This window comes from Zophobas morio, unplaced genomic scaffold (assembly GCF_036711695.1).
Source record: "Zophobas morio isolate AGI-343-1 ecotype UQ-CSIRO unplaced genomic scaffold, CSIRO_AGI_Zmor_V1 ptg000017l, whole genome shotgun sequence".
Taxonomy (NCBI): domain Eukaryota; kingdom Metazoa; phylum Arthropoda; class Insecta; order Coleoptera; family Tenebrionidae; genus Zophobas; species Zophobas morio.
Genome location: NW_026972122.1, coordinates 6,366,392 through 6,386,680, shown reverse-complemented (window position 1 = coordinate 6,386,680; position 20,289 = coordinate 6,366,392). Strand labels below are relative to the sequence as shown.

The 20,289-nt window shown below is 32.0% G+C and overlaps 1 protein-coding gene across 1 annotated transcript in view; it reads right to left on the bottom strand.

Moving 5' to 3' along the window:
* Positions 1-20,289, bottom strand: part of LOC135130006 (mitoguardin) — a 357,387-nt gene that overhangs the window by 215,214 nt on the left and 121,884 nt on the right. Inside the window, exon 3 of the mRNA XM_064057295.1 lies at positions 3,111-3,308. Coding sequence (XP_063913365.1) covers positions 3,111-3,308 — 198 coding nt within the window. The remainder of the gene's footprint in view (positions 1-3,110; positions 3,309-20,289) is intronic.

Genomic DNA, 20,289 nt, shown 5'->3' with positions numbered 1-20,289 from the left:
TATCGATCTCCACGTGCTGATTTCAAAAATATAGCGTGTTTTGGGTCACGGAGAAATATTTTCGAAATATTCGAAAATGTTATAAATATTTATTTCTGTTTAATAAAATTAACGTTTATTTTTTGAAAGTTGTTATTCAATTCCCTATCAGATTTTTAGGGAATTCACTGATTCGAACAAATCGCTAAGCCGAACACACCTTTTCCACGATTAATTCGGATTATCGAGGTTATACTGTACTGTGAAATTTTGCAAATATTTTAAGCTTATTTATTATTAACAACATAATAGAACAAAAAATAAAAAAACAAACAAAAACAACGAAATTGCTACGAATTTTTAAATATAACTTATCCACAACTATCTCTACATGTGTTTTTAAATAGTGTACCATTATTACCCTTTTTAAAATTTCGGTGAAATTTTTCATAACAAACACGTTCCTTATGGAAATTTCGGAACGCGGTTTTAACGACTGTTTTCAAAACTCTTAAAATTATGTAAGAAAGATTATCGAGTTTTTGTCGAAAAAATCGACAACAATAGTGAAAACCGCGTTCCGAATTTTCCATAAATAGCTGAGATATATAAAGAATGATGAAAATAAAGTGCCTCACTGGTGTTATATACAGAAAATTAGAGATATACCTACTACATTCTAAAGATGATTGAACACTCCATAAAATAAAAATATAGGGATTGGCAGACAAATTTTGGTTATCGTAACACCATTTCCAGAATAATATTAAAATCCATGAAAATTTCCCGATTGTCGGTACTCTAGTATCACAGATTGCCCAAAAATCGCTAACAGAAAACAGATGCAAACGGAAAACCTGCACTTTCGTATTCACCAGCTGTGAGGTCATAAGGAACCTGGATTAATTGGGTATTGGTCAAAATAGCTTTATTATATTATAATGCAAACCTGTCCTAGCTACAATTCGGCAATAATAATATAAAAAATTGGTCCAAGGTTGCTTTGAGAGACCTTCCCTCGCCCATGACGTACAATCCCACAAATTTCGCTTCTTTGGAAAATTATAGAAATTTGGTGTTTTCTGATAACATTTATATAGTAATAAACCAGTGGTGCAAATGACACCTCAAACCCCCTGCCGTGTGCAGATATACCGACAATATGAAATGCATTCAAAGCAAATAACCAATGGGTGTATTAGAGTGTATTATTATCAGTGTATGCTTAATTTCGATTCTTTATGTTTATACATTGAAAGAATGTCACGTAGAAATTTGTTTAATGTTAATGAGTTGTCTCCTCAAAACAGAACAGTAATATTAGTCTTATTTGACCATAGTTAAATAAAAACGTGGGTATTCTCGCATTTTCTAGAAAATTGGGTTCTTAATTCGATCAATAAAAAAATTGTCGGACGCTATAAGTATAATCCGACAAATCCAGCTCTTTTAAAAAATTATAAAATTATAAAACCAGAGGCATAAATAACACCCCCCGTCCTTTAGCACTAGGTAGCAATCTGAAGCTCAACTGTTTATTTATGTTTATACATCGCAAGAATATCACGTAGAAGTTAGTTTGATTTGAATGAGTTTGTCTTCTCAAAACAGCACTAAAATTATTAATTAAACCACAATCGAACGAAATGTTCTGAATATTATAAAGACGCGCGTATTCTTCACATTTTTGCGAAAATGAGGTGACTCGTTTTTAATTTGACCAATAAAAAATTTGTGAGTGATTAAAAAAAAACCCTCTACCTACTTGTTGATTGTCTATTGTCACTAAAACGTATGTCTGCATTTACACCGACGCGATATGTCAAAATAAGTGAGCTCAAACTAAAGGAGGCCGGTGGTACTAAATTTTGTGAGATATGCCCAAAGTGCAAACAAGTTTCAAAAATTCATGGATGAAAGATTATTTTGAAATTTTTTCAGCTGACGAAAATGTTTTTTGCAAAGCATGTGATTTTTTAAACCTTATGTTGCATATTTTTAATACGACTGCTTTAACTTGTTTTTGTCTTCAAATAAAAAAAAATAGATAACTTGTCAGCGCAAGTTCCAAATATCACAATATGTTTCAACACAACTTCATAAAAGGAAGTGTCAAAATCTCCACGAATCAAAACAGTCGCAATTTTTTTTAAAACGATCTTTTGCCCGACTTCAAAGAAAAATGAACAGCAAGTATTTAATTCATTGTTTCAAGGCTTTTTTCGAAAAATAGTGTAAAAAGGTTATAGTGGACGAAAGTACGCCGAGAAAAAAGCATGTACCAGATATTTACAATGAGACTATTTACACTTAGTACTAAAAAAATGTAAAAAACCAATTTATATAGTTTGTAGTGAACGAAACTTGGGATGCTTGCGGGCGTTATGTTGCTAATTAACTGGTAGGTTACTTAAGTGATAAATGTGTAGTAACTCTCATTTAACTGCATGCAAACAATAGGTAATAAATGTAATTATAAACATTTCTCGTGTATTTTGTTTGTGGTTTATTATTCTTTCTTTCCGGGTAGCCAGAGGTAAATTGCTTATATGTATATGCGCATAATTTGACAAACATTTGTGCATATAGGTAAATCCGATTTTTATTTTAAAAAAATTATAAAAACCCATCTGACATCGCTTTTCCACTTCTTTTGTAAATAATCTACATATGTAAAACTATACCAGGTGTTCTACTAAAAAATAACCTTTAAGTGAGTTGTATAACACACTCTGTATATTCTGTTTCATCAAAAATTGTCCATGATATCATATTTTAAACGGTAATTCCATTATAAAGAAATGCTAAATTTCAAAGAGAACAGAGGTAACAATGCTTTAAAACAAATAATCTCCATTTTATGCTTGCTTACTTCCTATGTCTAGAAAATAGAAAATATCCACTTGGACAGGATTTCCAATACCTCCGTCATCAGTTATTCAGAATCCGACTAAATTCTAATAGTAACTTCAGTAATAGTTCTAAAGTTAGATTTCGCGCGACATTCCCACAGAACGGCGCCAGGATGTAGCACAACCCGCCATCCTGCACTTTGTTCCAGAAATTACCATAATGACACATTGGCCGTAACACCGCTAAGATTTCCGCAGATACAAACAGACAGTACTCACCCATGACGCCTATTTGCTGCGGCGTGAGTTCCGAAGTGGCGGTCTGGTCTGGGGCGGCCAAACCGCCGCTGGTGAGACTTCCGGAGGCCACGGAAGCCCTTTCGCTGTTAATGTTCGATCCCTGTCTCGTGAGTCTGTCCCCGTAGATGTTGCTGTATGCTGCACTTCGCCGACCGCTGCTTGCTTGACTTATTACGTCTGAAACATAGGCGATAAATCTATCGTCAGATGGAATAGATAGAAAGAGGTGCAGATTAAAAGGGGTTTAATATGCGGCAATTTGGGATGCCTGGGGACGGTTGAAAGAGTTACGGCCGTTATCGGCTTCATCGACAAGTATATACGACGTGAGTGAGTGGGTTCAATCCAGGAAATCTCTCGGAAAAAGTAAGAATTATGAGTCGGTGATGGTGCGTTTAGCACTTTGTGTGTGAAGGAATATGATGTATCTTCATTCTGTGGAAGAAAAAGTTGTGTGGAGGTGAAGGTGATTGATATGTGGATATGAGGAGATGATTGGTTTAAGGGGTAATAAAGGCTTGTAACGTATGGATAATGAAGTGGTGATAGCATGATTTTAGTGGACGGGAAAATTGTGAAGCAACATGTGAAGTTTTATATTATATTTTTTCTAGATTCTCATACTTTAATTGTGTTTCGTTAACTATTAATACCAAGTTTCACGTAAAAATTTAAATTCAATGTTACTGTTACTCCCTTCTTAAATGATGCTTCCGGTATAAAATGAACGTCCTCCCCAAATTTCCAATTCGTACCATTAGCGATTTGGGCTGGACATTGATAGGTCAGTCGGAACATTGTCTTTTATATGTATATCAGTATATAGATTGGTTGTACTGTCCGTACACCTGTCCCACACAAATATTTCAATTATGTTAAACTATAAAAATTTGAACTTAGGCATGTTCAATATATGTAATACAATCTATTAAATGAGTAGGCTATTGGCATCGTATTAGCTTCAATTTCACCAGAAATGACATCAACTTTTTTTCTGAATCTAAAAGAGTACAGTTTGTAGTACTATAAAAGAGAGCATTAGGTATATGACGTACACTCCAAATTTTACAATAGTACCTATATTAATTTAAATTATATCGTCCGCTTATGGTCTATGAATCCGTGTTGACTTTTTACCTTAGACGTCAAGATTTTTGGAAAAAAATCAACAACATTTTCTAATTTATAGTTATTGGAAACATGTTAAATCGTTAGTCAAAATTTATCCGTTCACGCCCCAAGGAATTGATGAAGTCCTCTTACAATTTTGTCGAATAAATGTTAATTAAATGTTAAAAAGTAACATAGTCTTGAACTTGTGGTTTATAATATACGCTATTGAGATTTTTCGGCTTTTCGATTTCTCGATTTTTCAACTGCAGATGCCTCAATTTTTCAATATTTCAATTTTGGGCTTTTTCAATTTTGCCGTTCTTCAAATTTTCGATTTCTCGATTTTTTTATTTTTATATTTCTCAATTTTCTGATATTTCAATGATACGATTTCTCAATTTATGTCGTCTTTAATTTTACAATTTTTAAATAGTTCGAATTTTCAATTTTTCAGATTTTGACGTTTCTAAATTTTCAGTTTTCCCATTTTTTAACAAATCTTTTTTTTATTTTTCCATTTCTCGACTTCCTAGAGTTTCGATTTTTTTCAATTCTTTAATTTTTCAGGTTTTTTGATTTTTCAATTTTTCGATTTCTCAATTTTTCAATTTTTTAATTTCTCAATTTTTTGGATGTTCCTTTCAGTTTTGGAATTTTTTAATATTTAAATTTTTCGACTTTTTGATTTTTGGACTCCTGGATTTTTTACTTTTTGGATTTTCAATTTTTCGTTAAACCTAAGATTTTTAATTTTTTCGACTGTTTTATACTTCGATTTCTCAATTTTTCAACTTTTCGATGTTTTAATTTTACAATTTTTAAAACTCCAGGTTTTTCTATTTCTCGAGTTTTCAGTGCTTCTACATTTTAATTTTTCAATTTTCCGAATTTTTAAATTTTCGAGTTTCCAATTTTTCGTTCTTAGAATTTTTCGATTTTTCAATTTTTTGATTTCTCGATTTATCGAATTCAGACGTTTCAATGTGTTAATTGTTCAATTTCTCGATTTATCAATTTTTCAATTTTTAACTTTTCTTCTCGGCTTTCCATTCCTCCATTTCTTCATCCTCTGATTTTTCAATTTCTCGTTATCTCACTTTTTCAATTTTTCGATGTTTCGATTTGTGGATTTTAGAATTTTTCGATATTCCGATTTTTCAAATTTTCAATTTTTTTAATTCTAGTGCTTCAATTTCTCGATTTGTCGATTTTTCAGTTTTTCGATTTTTCAACTTTGCGATATTTTAATTGTTCAATGTTTTAAATTTTAGACTTTCAATTTTTCAGTTCTTGAATTCTCGGATTTTTCGACTTTGCTTTTTTGGTTTTTCGATCTCTCAATTTCCCAATTTTTTAGTTTCTCAATTTTTGGATATTTCTTTCAGTTTTGGGATTTTCCAGTATTTTGATCCTTCCACTTTTCGATTTTTATTTTTCGAATTTTCAATTATACGTATTTTAAACTTTTGATTTTTCAATTTTCCGACTGTATATATTTCGATTTCTCAATTTTTCAACTTTTAGATATTTTAATTCTTCAATTTTTAAAATTCTAGATTTATCAATTTTTCCATTCTCAACTTTTCGATTTTGGCCTATTTAGGTTTCTCAATTTTTCAATTTTCGACTTTTCGACTCGTCGATTTCTCGACGTATCAATTTTTGAATGTTTCGACGTTTCGATTTTTCGATGTTTCGATTTTTCAATTATCCGATTTTTCAATTTTCCAATTTTTTTAAATTTTCGAGTTTCGATTTCCCGATTTGTTGATTTTTCAGTTATCCGATTTCTAAATTTTACATTTTCGAATAATTTTTTTGATTTTTTCATGTTTCGATTTCTCCATTTCTCAATTTTACGATAATTTAATTTTTCAATGTTTTAAATTTTCGATTTTTCGATTTTTCAGTTCTTCAATATTTTTTAATTTTTCAAATTTTGACGTTTCTGAATTTTGAGTTTTCCGATTCATCAATTAATATATTTTTAATTTTCTCATTTCTCGACTTCTCGAATTTTCGATTTTTCAGTTCTTCAATTCTCCGATTTTTCGACTTTGCTTTTTTGGTTTTTCGATTTCTCAATTTTCCAATTTTTTAATTTCTCAATTTTTGGATATTTTTTTCAGTTTCAGGATTTTCTGGTATTTGGTTTCTTCGACTTTTCGACTTCTGGATTTATCGATTTTTATTTTTTGGATTTTCAGATTTCCGTTTCTTAAACTTTGGACTTTTCAATTTTTCGACTGTTTTATATTTCGATTTCTCAATTTTTCAACCATTCGTAGATTTTTAAAATATCCGAATTTTTAAATTTTCGATTTTTCAATTTTTTGGGATCTCGATTTATCGAGATTCGGATGGTTGGATGTTTTGATTGTTCAGTCTATCGATTTATCAATTTTCCATTTTTAACTTTTCGATTTTTCGATTTTCGCCTATTTCGGTTTCTCAATTTTTCGATTTTTCGACTTCTGGACTTTTCGACTCCTCGACTTCTCCACGTCTCAGTTTTTGAATGTTTCGACGTTTCGATTTTTCGATGTTTTACTTTTCGGTTTTCGATGTTTCGATTTTCCAATTATACGATTTTTCAGTTTTCCAATTTTTTTAAATTTTCGTGTTTCGATTTTTCGGACTGTTGATTTTTCAAATTTTCGATTTTTAAATTTTAGATTTTCGAATTTTTATTTTTTTGATTTTTTGATGCTTCGATTTCTCCATTTTTCAATTTTACGAAATTTTAATTTTTCAGTGTTTTAAATTTTAGATTTTTCGATTTTTCAGTTCTTCAATATTTTTTAATTTTTCAAATTTTGACGTTTCTGAATTTTCAGTTTTCCGATTTCTCAATGAATATATTTATTTTTTGACTTCCCAAAGTTTCGATTTTTCAGTCCTTCAATTTTTCCATTTTTCAGGTTTTCGATTCTTTGACTTTGCTTTTTTGACTTTTCGGTTTCCCAATTTTTGCGATTTTTTAATTCCCCAATTTTTGGATATTTCGTTCAATTTTGTGATTTTTCAGCTTTTCGATTCTTCAATTTCTTCAATTTTTCGATATTTCAGTTTTGGGATTTTTTAGTAGGTACTGCGATCTTTCGAGTTCTGGATTTTTCGATTTCTCGATTTTTTACGTTTTGGATTTTCAATTTTTCGTTTTTTGAACTTTGGATTTTTCAATTTTTCGACTATTTTACACTTCGATTTCTGAGTTTTTTCGATACCTTTTCAATTTTTAAAATTTTAGGTTTTTCGATTTCTCGAGTTTTCAATTCTTCTATACATATTTCAATTATTCAATTTTCGGAATTTTTAAATTTTCGAATTTTCAGTTATCTCTTTCTAGTCACAATTAGAGATGTTAAAACCAAAACAACTCGAAAATTTTCGGTTATAGGAAAATATGACGAAATGTGTAAAATGTACATAAATCTTCGTCCAGAAAATTGTGTAACCCCTTTTTTTATCAAGCATGTCAACTGTAAATGCATCATACAAAACGTAGGTAGAAATAAATTTGGAAATATGGGAAAAGAGATTGCCACTTTCTGAAAGTTTATATACCGGACACTGCTTTCCGGTTGACGTTGGTGGTGATATAAATTATTAAAACGTCACGGCGAATGGAAATCAACAACATACATGGATGAATCAATTCAAAGTAAAGTGAACGTGATCAATCAAAATTTTGGATTCAATTGAGTACAACGAACGTCAACAACATCCACTTATAATATTACAGAATTGCACATGCAAAAAATTAACATTTCTTTGTTACTGTTAACCTTTAAATGTTTTGATATTTCAGTTCCTTTATTTCCTTTGGTATTTCTAGTTGTAATTTATGAATATAATAAATTTTAAAATAAAGGTCTTTAATTATTGTAATTGGTCGTAGAAGAAATAGTGTATACAACTATCATTTAACGGCTATTAAATGATCGTTCTATAATATATTATTTATTGAGGCTATTAATATTAAATCCGCTCTGAACAAGAATAAGATTTTTGTTTTTGTTTTCAAATAAATATGCAACGTCGTTTTGAGTTTTTTTCTTGTTGAATACAGTGACCAAAAATCATTTAAATTTCTAATTTCGCTGCCTTTCCAAACTATTAACCTTAAAATGTGCTTTTTAAATTCCAGAGCAAAATATGTAATATATTTCTCTCACACACACACATAATTTTACTGTTAACATTATTGTGAAATAGAAATAGTAATAACACAAAATGCACGTCATTATTACGACAGATTTACTTAATCCACACATAAATCAAGAAAATACTACCTATAGTGTACACAATACTACACAATGAATATTCCTATTCATTTGAATTTTCTCTATGAAAACGGTCTGTCTATTCATTATCAAGTCTCTAATTCGACAGCAAACAAAAAAAGTCATAAATATATTCACAAAATACACGACAAGGGAAATCTCGATCTGTCACCTATGAGATAACGGGTTATAAGTTAAACGCTTTACTAGGTTTATTCTGTTTACATTCGACGGCTTTATACCAAATTATGAGTACGTAACAGTCGATGCAATATACTTAATGGAAGCAGTTCAATAATTACTGTTTTTTATTACAGAAACAGCATGTTCATAAATATAAACGAGTCAGGAGACTATGTAATTGCCACAATAACCTGCATACCGCTAATAAACGCTTGAAAGAAAGTGCTTTTGGTAATAATTGTAATTTAGAGAATACGGAATTTCAAGGCTATTATAGCTGGCAACATTTCAAAAATACATTAGTGATTAATTTCTTCCAGAATTAACATAAGTATGTAATTTTTCCTCACACTTCATCCGATTAACAACGTAGTCGTGATAGCGTGAATCTTCAACCAATCTCGTTAAGCAGGGAAAATAAATCTTAACGATCATTTAGATTGCAACGCAGAGAGTGTATTCTTTAACAAAATCGTTACCGTTTCGTGCGATGCTACGATATAAATTAATGCTATATTTTAAGTACTGTTAAGTAATTAAATATTTGTAAACAGAAATTAAATGATTTTTGTCAGTTTCGTAATCGACTTTATTAATAATACATCTGCTCCTCCTCAGCACGATTGCGTTGGATAACGGCTATTAAATAGTGGCGATGCCTGAAACCAGCGGTATATGGGATTCCAGTCGACGAGGGTTCATTTTCAAAAAGAGTATATGTCAATAAATTCCGTCTCAAACTGCAGAAATACTTGGTCGCGGGCGTCATATTTAAAATGATTAATGTGCACAGAGGGCGATGTTTAATTTTAATTCGTAAAAAAATCCTCATCCTTAGAGTCATCTCAAATCCTCAATATAGAACGTATTTAGTCGCAATGCTGATATCTTCATCGGTGTCTCTTATCTACTTACTTCGAATAAGTGTTCTAAAATGATTAACAAACCCTATCTAAACCGCGATGCGTTCTTGTAGAGAATTCGCGAACGCCGCTTTCGAGGTTGTTCTGGATTCCGTCATCGAGACTTCCGGTGCCGCATCCAAGATTTTCTCTGTTCGCTGATGATGAATCACCACCGCTCGTCTCCATACATACTAAAAAACCCATGATCAACACCATCAAAGCCACTTGATATCGTATGTAAGGATACAAAGAGGCAACTTTAACAAATAATGCCAACTATTTGTCCAAGAGACCCGGCACCCCATTAACAATATTACAATTCATGGACGCTAGCGACCACAAAATCTGAAAACGTCTACATTCTGCTGATCCGCCTAATGGCATAGCATACAGAACGGATAAGGGTGCAAGACCATTCTTCGCCCTACAGTTTCACACTTCCCTTTTACCACTAATTAGTACCCATTAATCAACAAGCCACTAACATCAGTAATGCGGGTGAGTTTCGCATGTAATGAATGTACCCTTTTAAAAAATTTGCACCAGAACTACAGTTTAGATCAAACGGAACTCGCGCCTATCTAGATCGGCGTTTCGCACATTATGCATATGACATTTTTGTAGAAGGGGACGCAGGAAATTGATGCAACAAGTTGCGAAATGAAACGGATTTGAAAATGTAGGTTGCGATATTTGCAAATTATTCGTTTTGACAGATTTAGTAGAACAGTGTGTATATCTGTGTAAATAATTTTTTAACATGAAATAAATTTATTGGAAACACAAATCGTGGAGTATTTTACGGATTTTAAAATTGCGATAACATCAATTTCTGGTTTTGCGACATGATTTTGCGATGTGTAAAAATATTTACATAATTTTTATTAAAACTGATTTATTTTTGTACCACCCACTAGTGTCAACAAGTTGAGTATGGAAATGATGTGTAGTAGTTCTCCTTTAAAAAAGGAGCTCTCGTAATTCTTAATTACGTAATTCATTGTCGCAGATCATTTCATTCAATGATTGCAAATTATTCCCAAGGACATTCAGCCGAATGACGATATTATTGAATTTGTGCTGTATTTACAAGAGAGAGCAGCTTGTTTATAATTAATTCTACAACTTATATGACGAACAGAATAATTTTGAAGTAAATTGATTTCGCAAAATTTTGAAGAATCGTCAAAATCTTTCAGTAGTTTCGGAAATTACTTATTATCCATTCACGATCTTTATATAGTAAAGTAGGCTTTGACATTTTTTCGATTGCCACTTTTCTACTTCATTTATTAGATCAGAATTATTAGACGCAATTTTTTAATCAAGCAAACAAATGTTTTAATTTTGTCAGCATAGATAATTTGGGATTGTGACAGATTCACAGATCATTGCGACATTATTTAAAAAGAAAATGCCTAAAATAGTTTTACTGCAACAAAAAATTGCAATAAAAAGATGTTTTTTGCAGTTTCGAAAAAACAGGCCCGATCTTGCTTTCGAAAAAGTAACTATGAGGGTCTCGAACATATTTTCTGTAATGTAAAAATACGCTGTGAAATATGTTTTAATTTTTTTTGTCATACGTGGGAACATCAACTTTGGCGAAAATTTTATCAACAGGGGACCAAAATTTAAAAACATCACTATCTGGAAAGCGAAAACCAACGGATTTATTTACAAATTATATGTTTCGGAAAGACCTGCAACGACAAATTTCAGAACTTAATGAAAAAAACGAATATTTCACTGGAGATACTCTTTTGGCATATTCTAGGAAACAGTTGGAATTTAAAGGGGGGCGAACCACATTTTACAAAATTCTTAAGTCAATGGGTTATAAACACAGGGAAGTAAATGGTCGCAAAATTCTATGTGAACAAAAACATGTCGTTGCAGCCAAAATTACTTTTTTGAGAACATATTTACAGTTTCTAAATTCTTGTGAAAATTTGACTTTGGTATATTTGGATGAAACATGGATCTATCAAAATGGTTCGTCCATTCGTCGCTGGGTGCACGATACTGATCTAAAAAGCAATCCCACCAAAATTAAAAGTGAAGGATCAAGGTTTACTATTCTCCACGCGGGTTGTTCAACGGGGTTTTTGGATGGTTGTAACAACTTTTTAAATTCAAAAGTTAATCAGCTCATTCCTGCTTTGACAAAGTTGAACCAAAAATGTGTGGTGGTTTTAGACAATGCACCGTATCATTGGGTTCAGTTGGATAAAGCACCCACTTTTTCTAGTAAAAAATGTGAAATTCAGGAATGGTTCTTTAAACTTAGTGTTGAATTTGACAAAAAATTTTCGAAGAAACAGTTGTGGGATTTAATTAAACCCTTCAGAAACAATAGAAGAAAAAGATATTTGGTAGACGAGACATTAAGAGAAAGTGTGGCCATGAAGTTCTTAGATTACCTCCGTACCATTGGCAATTTAATCCAAATGAAATGGCGTGGGGATTTTATAAGAACTATTACAACAAGCATATAAATTCTCAACCTTCATTAAAAAATAGGGTGGAGAATTTATGGCTTGAGGCGCTTTCTAAATGTACTCCAAGCATGTGGCAAAATTTTTGTAAACATTGTGAAAAACTTAGTTTGGCAGATTGGGAAAAAAATATGGGAAATCTTTCGTACGAATCTATACCTCCTTTCGTTATTTCGCTAGGTGAATCTGATTCAGAATTTGAATTTGAAAATGACGGTGATGATACAGATTTTCATAGGGAAACAATGGAAATACAGTGAATTGTAGCTTGTCGGGGGGGTGATATTTTTACGCATCTTTCGTTCTAAATTTACCAAAGTAGTACCTATGTGAAAAACTACCTGACGTACAACAAAATAAGTATAATTTTAGTTAGATCAACCACTTTGTTACTTTGCACCAAATTTTAAGCATTTTCATTTTTTTTTTGTAACTTTCATGGACCTGGAGAAGGCGTATAGTAACGTTATTTTTAATAAGCGTTTGGAAGTACTGATTAAAAGCAAATAAAGAGCACTTACATAAGCATTAGTCATAGCTATATAGATAAATCATTCAATTTAAGGCCGGAAAAATGTTTCAGAAGAGCTAAACCCATTAAAGCACTAGAGCAAGGTGTTGTATTTTACCAACCGTTTTAGTAATCTTAGAAAAGTGAAAAAAGAAGTTGGAAGATATGGAAATAGTGTGTTTACAAAGGTCGAAATTTCCATTTCTAAGAAGAGTGGGCGAGTAGAACGAACTGATGATTGACAATTAAAGATGACATGCTAAATGTGGCATGCGACAATAGTCGTATGTAGAACCCCCATTCATATAAAAACAATGTTTAAGTGAAATTTTAGTGTTTGTTCCTTACATATGAAATAAACACTTACAAAAAGCCGAATAACTGTTTTAAATAGCGTAAAGTTTTATGCTTTCTAAGAAGTGGATACAGTTAACTTGGTCATTGCTACTGAAAACTGAAAGTAGTATCGGCAACGTGTGTCGCTGTCTCCTGACTCCTCGCTCTGAAAATAAGTAATCTTAACCAAAATTTAAGCTTCAACATGACACGAGATGGTGCTAAAGCTAAAAGTGATGTCTTGTGTGACGTAAACTGTGAAAGTTTAAAACACTTTATTAAAAAAATCGTCGAATAAGCTACGAAAAATCTTCTCGATAAAATCGCTGCCCTAGAAGAACAGGTGAACGAATTAAGAACAGCAAATAATCAGCTAACGAAGGAAATCACCATGAAATTTAATAAAAGACGATGTGATGATGAATATTTGTCCTTGGACAATTCTAATGTCTCCACCGAGACGGTTATCTACAATGATGATACTCTGCCCCACAAAAATACCTTAGAAAACAACGGTGTAAAGAACAGCAAAAAATTCCGCTAAATCAAGAAAAATAGTGACAGGATGTGCAAACAATGAAGTTACGGACTCAGATTTCGGCGGACCCAAGCCACAGTTATGGTTACATTTATTCAGGTGTAATAAGAACACCACCGAGGCGAAAGTGGCATCATATCTCAATAAAAAGCTTCCCGACCAAAAGTTTCAGATCTTTAAATTGGACTCTAAAGGTGTGTATAAATCCTTTCGTGTCAACACGGACTATGATGACATTATCGTGAAACAACTGTACAGTCCAGAATTTTGGCCTTCAAATGTCAAAGTCCAACGCTACAGGTTTTTTCACCAGGGTAAACCAAAATTTGACACCAGAACCTCATTGTCATCAGGAGGAATGTAATCCAAATTAGTTGAAAAAGTGATCAACCAATTCTAGCATTAAACCTTATCTTACGTTCTCTTCATGTTCGTCCCAAACTAGTAGTAAACAAGTAACTCAAGAATTACAAGATAGCCGTGAAGTACCCGTGTTAAAGTTGACTGAAATTTTGTTCTTCAACATCGAATCAATTAGGAATAAAATGGATCTGCTTGAATCCCTTCTCATGAAGAATACAATATTTTTTTGCTGTGTATTAGTGAACACTGGCTGTTAAAACAAGAGTGTGAATCTCTTACTATAAATCAATACAATCTGTCTTCATACTTTGCTAGGACCTATGGATATGGAGGATCGCTGATTCTCACTCACAACTCCCTTATTTGCAATAACATCCCTGAAGTCACCAACTTGTCGCAGGAAAAAGTATGCGAAATGTCGGCTGTGTTTATCCCTACATTAAATTTGAGTGTTCTTTCCATATATAGAAGTCCCTCTGGTAAGCACTCTGATTTCCTGATAATTTTGAATCAAGTGTTGGATTTATTATATGACAATAGGAAAAGTTTACTTATTGGTGGTGACTTTAACTCATCTTTGCTGTACCAAATGAAGATACTCGTAACTTAACTAACTTGCTGCTCAGTCACGGCTTAAGGCCGCATGTTAATTTTCCTACTAGATTAGGAAATGGCTTCGATAACATTTTCACAAATCTAGATATGTCACTAGTTAGGGTAACTAATCTTAATGCAGGTATATCTGACCATAGCGCTCTTAGTCTACAAATTATAACTGAGACAAACTTATTAAACAAAAGTAAAAAAGTTTCTAAATCGTTTCGCCCTTTTAAAGGCTTGGGTAAAACTATGTTTTTTAATAACCTGGAGAACTTCAACTGGACCTTTATAACTCTAGATAATATAAATATTAATAGCAAATTTAAAAATTTTATTGATGTAATCTATGCTGAATATATAATGTTTTCCAAAAAAAAAAAAACATACTCAAAGGTAATAATAATTGTGATAACCGAGCTATGGTTAAGTGGTTTAACTATGAGTTACAAATCATGCGAAGTAATTTGTTATTCCTAGACGATTTGTACATATGTACAAAAAATAATTTAATTAAAGAATATAAAACATTGTATAGAAATATGTATCGCAAAAGCATAGAGAAAGCAAAACGTGAAGCGAATAATAAATATATAGGTACTGCAGTAAATACGTCTAAGGCTATGTGGGACGTAATAAACAGTAAACGAAATAAAAATAATTATAAAAATTTAGACAAAGATATCTCACCTGATGTCTTTAACAATTATTTTAATAATGTCGCCAATGATATACTAGAAAATGTACCTGACCCCAAATATGATCCTAGAGGATTGATGTGTAATAATGTTTGTAATAATGTTACCATGTATTTTCGTTTTACTGAAGTTTCTGAGAGCTGTGTGCGAGATGTTATTACAAATTCATCGAGAAGTCGAGTAAATCTAGAGACATATATGGCTTCAGCATGGAATTAATAAAAAATGTGAAAGATGTCATCATTAAGCCACTCACCAAATTAATAAATCTATGCATACAAAACAAAACTTTTCCTAAATGCTTGAAAACAGGGATTGTCATTCCAGTGTTCAAAAAAGGTGAAATAAATGACAAGAGTACCTAACTATAGACTATCCCTATTACCTGTCTTTTCGAAAATTTTAGAGAAAGTGTTATGTATACAATTAACGAAATTTTTTGAAGACAACAAAATTCTAGTTAAAAACCAATTTGGATTCTGTAAAGGGTGCTCAATATCTGACGCATTACTAAGTTTTATAGATCAAATTTCGGAAGTTTTTGAAAGTGGTAATTACTGCATTGCAACATACCTGGACTTAACGAAAGCTTTTGATCTTGTATCACATGAGACTCTTATTCGTAAATTATACGTATATTACATTCATCCAGATAGTTGCAGAATTATCAATTCTTTCTTAACTCAACGCTTTCAGAGAGTTAGCCTTAAAGGAGCAACATCGTCTGATCTTCTTGTCAGCCGTGGGGTTCCTCAGGGGTCGGTACTGGGACCTTTGTTATTTCTAATATTCTTTATTGACTTTCCCATAGAACTAAACGAAAATAATGTAATTCTTTTTGCAGACGATACAACAATTAGTACTACCGACAAAAACTGCTATAAAATCCTGACCAGAAATGAGAGAGCGATATCAAAGGCTTCTGACTGGCTTTGTAGTAACGGGCTTGCACTGAATGAGGGGAAAAGTGTCAACATGTTGTTTTCCCTAAAAAAGTCACCAAATCTAGCTAGTCTAACACTGTTACCAATTATTCAAACAACTACGAGATTCTTGGGAATCACGATTGATGACAAATTGCTTTGGAAAGAACGTGGTGTCGTATTAGCGAAACAACTTAGCAAAAATACATTTATGCTTAGAAGCCTTGCGAATCAAGTGTCACAAGAAGTTCTAAAAATCGCTTTTAGTTCCCTCATTCAATGCTTCCTGCGCTATGGAATCTTAATATGGGGTCACGCATCTTGCAGGCATTATCTATTCTCCATTCAAAGGAGAGCAATTCGGATTGTTGCGGGTCTACCATATAGAGCTGATTGCCGCCCTGCTTTTAGGGAATTAAATATTTTGACATTTCCGGCACGATTTATTTATGAATGTTCACTCTATATAAAACAAAACATCCATATCTTTGACAAATTTGGGGATTTCCATGCATATAATACTAGGACTAGGGATAAACTGTGTTTCAAGAGTATTCGCCTAACGAGAACGCAGACAGCTCACAGGTACTTTGGTATAAAATTTTATAACTATTTGCCGGATGATATAAAAAATTTCAATCTTGTCAAATTTAAGAAGGAAGTTAAACAACTCTTGTTAAACGGTGTTTACTATGATTATGAGGAGTATTTAAATCGACATTGATTGTAATATTCGTAATTTTTGTATATGTTTTTTTTTGTGTTTATGTCTATATAAGTTGTGTTAGTTTTAGATGTTATTTTCTGACGAATGTAAAACTGTACAGTTTGGGCACGAATATACATTATTATTATTATTAGTATTATTATTATAACAATGTTTATATTTCTGGCATATTTTTTAACGTTTAATTTAATAAAACATAACCTAAAGAAAAAAGTTCAGGGAATTTTTATTCTTCTGCATCGAATACAAACAAACTCACTAGATTTTCATGGCCAACCCTACTATATAAAGATCGTGAATGGATAATATCTAACATAATCAGCGTAAGATAGACGATAGACAGACACATGAGTAGGAAAGGAGATATCTACTTTTTCATATTCTACATATTTAGTGTAGAAAATATTAAATTAACCTTTCGACAACTGGACCTTAGACTCACGGGAACTAAGAACTTTAAAATTAGGAAAAACATCCTTCTCATATCAGTTACAACAAGTCCTTTTTTGAATTCAAACATATACACGTGAAGATATTGCAGTAAAAATGTCTCACCCGAACCATTGTTTACATTACTGGTATATCTCCAATGGAATTTTTTTTTAATAAAACTCTTGAAAATCATTAAGATCCAATTAGATTGTAAAACAATACAACAAGATAAAGTGTAATAAAAATCATTTCGATTGTTAATTAAAAAAATTTTAATATCTCAGAATCTTTAAATTCCAAACAAAAATTCGCAAGTCAATGTAGATGACTAGGCGACATATGTTGTAGACTAGACAGCCCTTGCAATAAATAATAATAATAATAATCTGAGTACTTCAGATAATTTAACTTGTTCATACATGTTATACCTACAGAATCACCCATAAGTATGATCGCATTAAAAAAAAATCTTAGTACTACAAAAATTACACATTCAATCGTAACATTCATACCAACTTCGAAATTAAAAATCGAGTATTAAGAACAAAGTGTCAGATTTAGTAATTTGTAGGGTTAAGATTTAACTGTTGTATTCTATTTTCTGTGAAGTGGTGCACTTGATGCTACGGACTTTTTCGCTGCAGTAAAGTAGGTAAGAGAATATGTTTATGTAATAGTGTAGTAAAATGTTTTTGTTTAAAATGAATTAGTTCAAGCTGATTCGATTATAAATTGTGCGATATACGCATGTTTATAAATATTTTTCTATGCTTATGTCCAAAAATTGCCATTTTTTTTATTTGCGCAGCATGTTTCGAAATTATTTTCTACTGATAATAACACTTATTAATCACGCCATTAACTTAATTAGGTGCGTGGTTAAAAGATCACGTGATCACTTTCAACCAATTAAATTCTTAGTTTCTCGGTGTAATTGCACACTCGATTTTAATTTGAGTTAAATGTTTAATTCACCTGTTATAAACCGCCCCTAACGGTTCCTTCAGCTTTAATTACTAAAATCGATTGCATCCATAACTTATTGTCTCTCAAGAGTTTACGTTCCTTTTGAGAAGTTCTCTTATCACTTTGTTACTATAGAGCCCGGTGTGCTTCTAAATTACGTATTATCCTGCTTTGATGTTGCGGCGGTTAGTTATCTCTTCACTTAGAACCTTAAAACTACTTCCATTATTAAAAACCTTGATGAATTTGAGTTTTGTTTTAATAAATAAAATTTAAAAAAGTAACAAGAAACCTAACCTTTTTACGTTTATTCTCAAAATACTATTACAGCATTAATAATTTCTCCCTACAGTTCGTCCATATAATCCATTCTTCTTTTAAAAACTTCATTTTTCAACTAACCAAATAAAGAAAAATCAAGCGGTGTTAAATCAGGAGATCGTGTGGGTCATGCAGGTTGTAAACTTCTAGTTACAATTCGGTTATCAAAAAATGTTTCTCCTGCATATTAATAAATAAATATGGTTGGTCCTCCTTCTTCAAATGAAATACGCCCCACTTATTAAACTTATTATACAGTATGGGAGACCTGAAATTCCATAAGAATATTTTATTGTTCAGTAAAGATGATTTATAAATGTTTTGCTTCGTAAGAATTTCTTGGTCATATCGAACATGTAAGTCCCCCTTTTTCGTGTCTAGATGAATTTTATCCAATTTTAACACACAATATAGAGAACTGCAGAACCAAAATATGGCAGCTCTTTATTTAATGTTGTCCAAGAAAAATTAAAATAATTGAAAAAAAACTTTTATTTGTATATTAGGTGTATAGATACCCTCAAGGACTTATTCCATTTGTCTTCGCTTTAACCAAAGCAATAACTCATATATTTAAACTATTGTTTAGCGCTGATCAAAGGGCTACAATTTATTTACAGTTTCATCGTCTTTAAATATTATAGTTCGATATGAAGTTTGATGTTCCTAAAACAACACAATTAATAACTCAATTCGGAAAATTGCAGAAAAATAATAGACCTCGCAGCTAAACTGAACGATGCAAGATCCGACGTAGACGATACCAAGACCAATTCATGACAGACAAACTTCTAATTACTCCCCAAGAACTAGAATTCGCATTAAAAAAGTTTAAAGAAAACAAGGTAATGGGTCCAAATCAAGATCCTATAGATGTGATTAAGCTAATAGACGGAGACCAAATTCAAGTAGGTACTACTTGACTTATTTAATACCAAAAAAACCAAAACGTAGACAAATACACTTGAAAATCGATCGCACAATTGAAAGAGTTAACAAATATAAGAAGTGTTTACGAAATATCGTTGTACCCTATAAAATTTTATTGACACTACCGAGGCGGACAGTAATACAATGGTAAGAAATATGTATTTATGGTTCACACCAGTTCAACCCGAATTTGTCGGAGATCATTTAGCAGGTAGTTGTACTCGTAAATTAATGCTCATTTTCGTTCGTGAGTGACGATGGTCCCTATTCGGACCTGTATTATTCTGCTTTCTAACATCTGCGGATTACCGCCACGCGACAGCTTTAAGTTGTAAGTATCTCTTGCTACTGTACTACTGTCCGTCTCGTTATTGTCAATAAAATTTTAAAGGGTACAACGATATTTCCTAAACTTTACTTAGAAACGACAGTGAATCAGAAGAAAATCACCACACAACCAACATCAACAAAAGAATATAGATAGTTCGATCAGTATTTATCAAAAAAATTCGATGCTACATCTTCTCAATACTGTTGCATGGCGCGAAAACCTGGACACTGAAAAAAGTGAACATAAAAAAACAATGTCTTCGAGCTTTGGATGTATAGACGTTTGCTGAAAATACCGTGGACAGATAAAGTTAGTTACCAACGAGACAGTCTTGCAGAGAATGGGGAAAGAAAAAAAACTTGTATATCACATACAAAAAAGAAAGCTGGAATATCTGGGCCATATTATGTCGATGCAGGAAGGAAAAGAACTTCATGGGTAAAAAAAATCTACGTGAATGGTTGCGATCCACATCATCAGACTTGTTTAGAGCTGCGATA